The 6581-nt window shown below is 31.8% G+C and overlaps 2 protein-coding genes across 2 annotated transcripts; both read right to left on the bottom strand.

The window, feature by feature from the left end:
- Positions 1 to 945: 945 nt before the first annotated feature.
- Positions 946 to 2942, bottom strand: LOC122583020 (protein LURP-one-related 10-like). The gene is made up of 3 exons (XM_043755458.1): positions 2581 to 2942; positions 1580 to 1807; positions 946 to 1399 (listed from the first exon to the last, which is right to left on the bottom strand). Exons 1-3 carry the CDS (start codon positions 2791 to 2793, stop codon positions 1121 to 1123), a joined length of 720 nt encoding a protein of 239 aa, XP_043611393.1. The 5' UTR covers positions 2794 to 2942; the 3' UTR covers positions 946 to 1120.
- Positions 2943 to 4889: 1947 nt separating this feature from the next.
- LOC122581953 lies at positions 4890 to 6021 on the bottom strand. The gene has a single exon (XM_043754286.1). The coding sequence runs from the start codon at positions 5959 to 5961 to the stop codon at positions 5014 to 5016; it is 948 nt and encodes a 315-aa protein (XP_043610221.1). The 5' UTR covers positions 5962 to 6021; the 3' UTR covers positions 4890 to 5013.
- Between the last annotated feature and the right edge of the window lie 560 nt (positions 6022 to 6581).

Below are 6581 nucleotides of genomic sequence, written 5' to 3' on the forward strand. Positions count from 1 at the left end.
TTTACAGTTGATATTTATATGAAAAAAAGGGATAAGTATCTTGTAATGTAACAAACTTTGAACGAATGTCTATAGTAGGAAATAACTAAAGTTGTGTGTATTGTGTGTAAAAAATTCGAAAATAATGTTTATTATATGTAAGAAAATGTATTCAACCAATGAAAATCAGATAAGTGGCACCTCTATATGGTTGTCACGTATGTTTTCTTACATACAATAAACATTTTTTAAAGTTGTTTACATACAATACACAAAACTTTAGTTATTGCCTACTATAGACATTCGTCCAAAGTTTGTTACATTCCAGGATACATATCCCAAAAAAAATATACCAAATTTAGGAAGCATTTATTTGATTATCCCTCATAGCTTTAAACTAAATATATATATTTTAAAATTTAGCGTGTATTTTGCTTAATAATTATCTTTTAAAATAAATTTGTTTCACCAAGAAGAGATTTTATCAAATTTGTCTAATTTGTTTCAATGGTTGTAATATTTACCCATCTTTATCTTTATCTTTATATTAAATAAAAGAGGATTGTTGTGACATCATCATTCCATAAATATTGTTTATTTGTCATATCCAAATTATTTCTTAAAATTAAGTTTTTTTAAAAAAAAAAATATTTATGATGTCATAATCACTTTTCTTCTTACAATTTATTACATTTTTATTTTTGTTATTTTATAATGTTATTTTTTTAAAAAATATATAGTGCATAAAAAAACTTGTACCTTCCATATTAAAAGCCTGCCCCCTGATTTTCATGGTAAATGTACAAACAATTTATGCACCTTAAACACATCCCTAAGGGTTGTATTTAGCAAACCCCTTGAAATATTAGCCTCATACATGTTTTTTAATTCTCATCAATAGTTAATACATGTTTTTTTCTCATTCTTATTAAATACATGTTTTAAACTTTTAATATAACACCTTCCTTCCTAAATTGTGTCTTTTATTTTCAATAGTTGAGATTATATGTTGATTTAATTTGAAAGGTGAAGATGAAAGGAAATCCATAATATTTTCTCTTAGCTCCATGGGCCATATATATATATATATATATATATATAATGAGGTATTTAGATATACAAGAACAATATATATAAAAAGTCAATCTGAATCGTCGTCGTCGTCATCTTCATCCTCATCTTCTACATCGTCGTCTTCTTCTTCCCCGTCTTCATCAGAATCTTCATTATCATCTTTACTGTCACTATTACATCCACCCTTCTTCTTTGCCTTAATTTTCTTTTTCTTTCGATCCTTGTCAACCTCGTAAAGAATCACCATGAGTGCGACAACAAGCGCGTAATCAACGTTTGGAGACACTAATATCCCAAATGTGTCCTTATCCGAATCCATACATGTGTCAATATGATTATCTTGCATCTGCATTTTACAACGCCTAACAAGGTATTATTAATAAGTTCAAGATTGCAAACTATACCTTCAAAGTACATCAATTTCATGTCATTCTATCTTTTTTTAAAGAGCCAAATGTTATTAGTTGTTAAACGCTAATATCTGGATTTGAACTCAAGACCTCCAAAGGGGTGATAGTTAAGTTACCTGGGCAAGCAGAGTAGAACCATCATATGAATAGATTGTGCAAGATCTTTTCTTCCAATCTCCAGTGACTTTATAATCGCCAACATTTTCCTCTTTGTTGTCAGATAGAAATACATTTAGCTCGGTACCTCGTTGAATCAACGTAGTCTTTTTTGTACTAAATATCAAATCTTTTGCGCTTGTACTATCTCCCCTAAAAGCTTGCCACCTTCTATGAATACTCCGGCGCTAAACAAAGGCAAACCATACTTATCATTATTTCCCAATGCAAATTTCATGCTAATTAAGCATTAACATCAATCAATCGAATAAATATATTCTTAGAAAATGGAGATACAATGGATGTTGGTATGAAATAGAAGGGGTAACTAACCTTAAAAAATATGTGGTTACGGACGGAACTGTGTATGGACAGGGAGGGTCTGCCCATAGTTTGTTTATATATATATATATATATAGATGGGAATATAACATTGTCGGGTATCTAAGTTTAGGTGTGGAATATTCACATATTATTTTTTAATTCATAAAAATCATGGGGCTCATGCATTTATTCATTAAACAATATATAATAAAATATTAGTATGTGAAGGGTTCCACACCTAAGCTTGGGTGTCGAACAACCTTATATTCCCTTTTCTATATATATATATATAACATGAATGTTTATATGGATACAAAAGATTGTTAGCTACATATATCGATTAAACTTGGCTCCCTAAACAAATTGGTGAAGTTTCGCCTCGACAAACAATTCTTATGTTACAATGTGTATCAAAATTGTATATGTGCAAAATTTGAAAGTTATATGTTATAATTTAACTTTCTGACCTAATGTAAACGCATCCATATGTAATAATCTAATCTAATCTAATCTAATGATTGTTAATAACTCAAAATCTTCAACATTTCTTCAGGAATTGTTGTACGAAGAAATTAAAATGAAGAGAGAAGAGGACCAATAAAGTATTGAACAAACACATATAGAGAATCATATAAACCTTTTTTTGGAATGTTAGAATCGGGATTTCTGATGAGTCAAGCAAGATATGCCGATCACGAATGCTATAACTTTTGTCTTTAATTATAAAAATAACATTCCCGTTTACATCTAGAACACAACTTAGATTCCCATCAGCCACCGTTAACATGTTTCTGACGATGGCTAGCTCCACCTGGAAAGGTGAAAAAAACCGTGGGTCCACCACCATCATCGTTGTTGATTGTATGCGAACGATAGTGAAGCATGAACCCGGGTCGTGTAAGGTGACAAATTGGTGTGGGTGCTGCTAATTATAACGTAAAGGTTCATTAGAAGTGGTGGAATTCCTTGATCTACTTTTCTCTATTTTTTGTTTATATGTTTGTATATATGTATGTGTTATATGTCTCAATTGGCTAATTCTATTTCGATAAATGGCTAGCTATGTAATGAGCGTCCACGCATAAATGCTAAGTAGTCATCTTCCCGTAAAAAGCTCTCAATGAAACATTAATTTAAGAGATTTTAATTTCTATATATATTTTTAAGTGATGAGAATTTAGTTTTCAACAAAATAAGAATTCGTTAAAAAGCTATAGATATTACAATGCACAAAAATCAAACCTTAAAATAGATAATGTCAAAAACAACAAAATCCAATCCCATCCTATAATTGAAGCAAGACACCGAAAATGTATAGGACACTACACCACATATTAAGGACATCATGTTTGGATTTTCAGAATCTACATCAAAATGTAGAATTTTTACTGTGATGTTCGGTTAAATATATAATGTGACTACAAAAGTTTTGGGTATATAAGACGAAAATCCCTGCAAAAGGCCCACAACGGGACAAAAAAGTAATACTTTTTGACTTTCTTGACTGTGAATTTTTGGGATGTTATGTCTTTAAAAAAGGCTTTTCTTTCTTTTTATGAAGACATTTTCCCTCCAATGCAAATAATTCAACCTTTACGAGTCGATGCTTAATTGCTTATTACCGCAAAAGGATTTTCTGTCTTTTTCTTCTTTTCTTTTTTTTTTTTTTTAAATTTTTTGTATTTTCCTTCCAAGACAAAAAATTACCGCTATGATTTATGGGACGATTTTTTCTTTTTTGATTTTTCACTTCCCCCTTCTTTTTTTTAAAAAAAAAATATAAAGATAAACGTTTTAGTAGATCAAGAGGTGGCTTTGGGGCCCAAAAAACATATTTGACCCAAGGATTTGCTACAATGCACCTTTCGGGACAACATGTCACCGGAAAAAGTCTTTCAAGACAAGACACGCTTTCTCCATTTTTCGGAGTTTTTTTCTTTTTTTATGGTGAATTTTGCTTGAGAATTTGTGTCGTGATTTGACAGCGGCAGACTTTTTTTATTAATTGGCAAGGAAATGCACCGAGTTTTTACAATGATATTCAGTTACAACTTAGAAGACGTACGCTTTTACGGTGAGATACATAATGCACTACTTTTGATGGATATCGATCCTAGCCTCGATCTACTCGTTAATTAGAACGTACGTTGCGTTGAATAGAGACACAAAATAGTTTCAAGTTGTCCCACACTTATCCTTAAATCTATAACCGGCCTTTTGTCAAATTGTAAACCACCCATGACTCATGCATCGATCAAACAACTAGACTATATATTGTTTGATTTCCACATATATAGTAAGCTTTATAAAACAAATATGGTTAAATTACTAATACTTGGTCAGTTTGGATCGAATTAATTAATTAAGATTATTCTGCTTTTATGATTCATTCATTTGAGTTACTACCTAGCAATGGTTGATTACTACTGATCAAATTCATATTGTGATTTAACTAAGCAGGGTTGGATTAGTGAGAAAAATCAAAGTCAAGGATCGATCACCACTGGCTGCAAAAATGTCAAATTAAACTCTTTTTGAAAACTGTCTCTCTACATTTGTATCTAGGATTTAAGAATAAGACTGTCTAATTAATTTCTCGTCACTCATACGAGTCATACCTAATAGAAGATTGGCCGGGGATTATGGGCGCCTCTGATAATTGCGTCGTTGTGTCTGGGCATATTTTTTTATACATCCCCAAAATGAGAGCTCCAACTCGTGAACTTAGCCGATACAAAGCTATATGATAGTTCACAGTGCTCATTCTATTGATACTGGGAAATGCCAGGTTTTATATATTACGAGTATTATTACTGTCCTTGAACTACATGAGTTGCTTGAACTAATTATACATAGTCCGGCGCGAAAACTTTCAAACAAAACAAAGAGGTAAAAGAGATAAGCTTCATCAAATGAATAAATAAATACAGTTGATAATGTTCCATGTACAATAATAAAACAATGGGCCATTTCAAAGATTATCAAGCAAAACAAAACAACGTACAATAATCACATGGATTCCCATAATAAACATTTCACTTTCCCTTGTGCTATGTCTCCTAAAATAAAATCAAACTGAGCTGTATGGATTATGATGCCTATTCATCAAAATGTAAGATGCACATGCATGCTGACTTGTCATGCCTAACACATCATCCACCATCTGATCATCCCATCCATTCCTCATCTCTTTGTTCAACCGTCGGATCATCTCCCCATCACCACCACTATTTGGTGGCATTCTATGATCAAAATGGCTCAAAAACCCTGCCACCTTTCTTCTATCCTCATCTTTCCAACATATCTCATTCTTTTCGGCTGATATGATATTGCCACCACCAAATTTGTGTAATTCACTTGTCCTATATCCCGCTAAGCTCGTTATGTACTCAACGATCCCGTTCAAAAGCACGAGCGGAGCCCCCCCTTTGCCGTCCCATAACCATACCCGAGCCATGCCTTGTAAAACTGCCATCACAACGAGTTCATCGTTGTTTGATCGAGTTTCTTCCAATAAAGATGGATTTAAATTGATTATATATTCATGGGGTTTTTGAGAATGTTGATCAACGGACACAAAATCATGGAAATTTGTAGGGGCGGCAAGTCTAAGCGTGACACTATTGATTTGTTTTTTGAAGTGTTTTTGCGAGTCTTGATTATTATTATTATAAGCAGGGTAGAGAAGATTTTCAACAAATGTACTTGTGTTGACAACTATTCGGGTTGCTTTATCATTTGATTCATAGAGTAACGAAAAGCGTTTTCTTGCTAATGAGAACTTACTTGCATCGTTCACAATCGTGATTGAGAACCCTTTTGAGGCTTCATAATTTGCCCAAATGGAAATTATGCCTATACAGGATATCAAAATTAAACGAAAAATGATGCTAGAAGCGTTCGATTTATTAGTGCTACAGGTTACTGAGTTTGGTGGCAATGAGGAAATCATAGAAGAGCTTTTGGTGGTGGTGGTGGTGGTAGTTAAAAGAGATTGTTGGAGGAGATAGGGTTCCATTTTTTTTTTTGAAAAAGTGATGGAAGAAGTTTAGATGTTCATGCATAAATGCTCCTATATGAATGGATAAAAATAAACCAAAATGCCAAAATTAATTTAAGTGTTTTTGGTATTGTGTGGGTGTGTTTAGCGTTTACTAACGTGGACCTCTTGGATGCCAAATCTAAATGCACCTAACATTTTGTTTTGGAGAAATTCAAGTGCTTTAGTTTCAAGTTTTCACTTTTCAGTGTATCTGAATTTTTATTTTTATTTTCTTTTTGGCTAGAGTTCAATGTAATGTGTGGTAAGTTGGGTTTTTATTAGGTTAGGCGATTACTTTAAATCAAATTTATACAAAAAATAAATAAATTTATGTATGATTGATAGATGTATATATAGTCTAGCTAGATTAGATATATAGATATTTGTTACGTGATGATATAAATTTATATAAATTTTCTATTTGAAAGATCGTCAAATATATTTGAATAAATAAATGTTTATAATTAAGTTTATGAATTAGCAAAAATGTAATATTTCGTTTCTTGAACACTAAAGTTGGTTCTTCAATTTAAATTTGTTGGATTATTATGTTACTTTTTTTTCTAAAATTATTTGAATAATATGTCACCCTTTAT

This window comes from Erigeron canadensis, chromosome 9 (genome assembly GCF_010389155.1).
Source record: "Erigeron canadensis isolate Cc75 chromosome 9, C_canadensis_v1, whole genome shotgun sequence".
In the NCBI taxonomy this organism is placed as follows: domain Eukaryota; kingdom Viridiplantae; phylum Streptophyta; class Magnoliopsida; order Asterales; family Asteraceae; genus Erigeron; species Erigeron canadensis.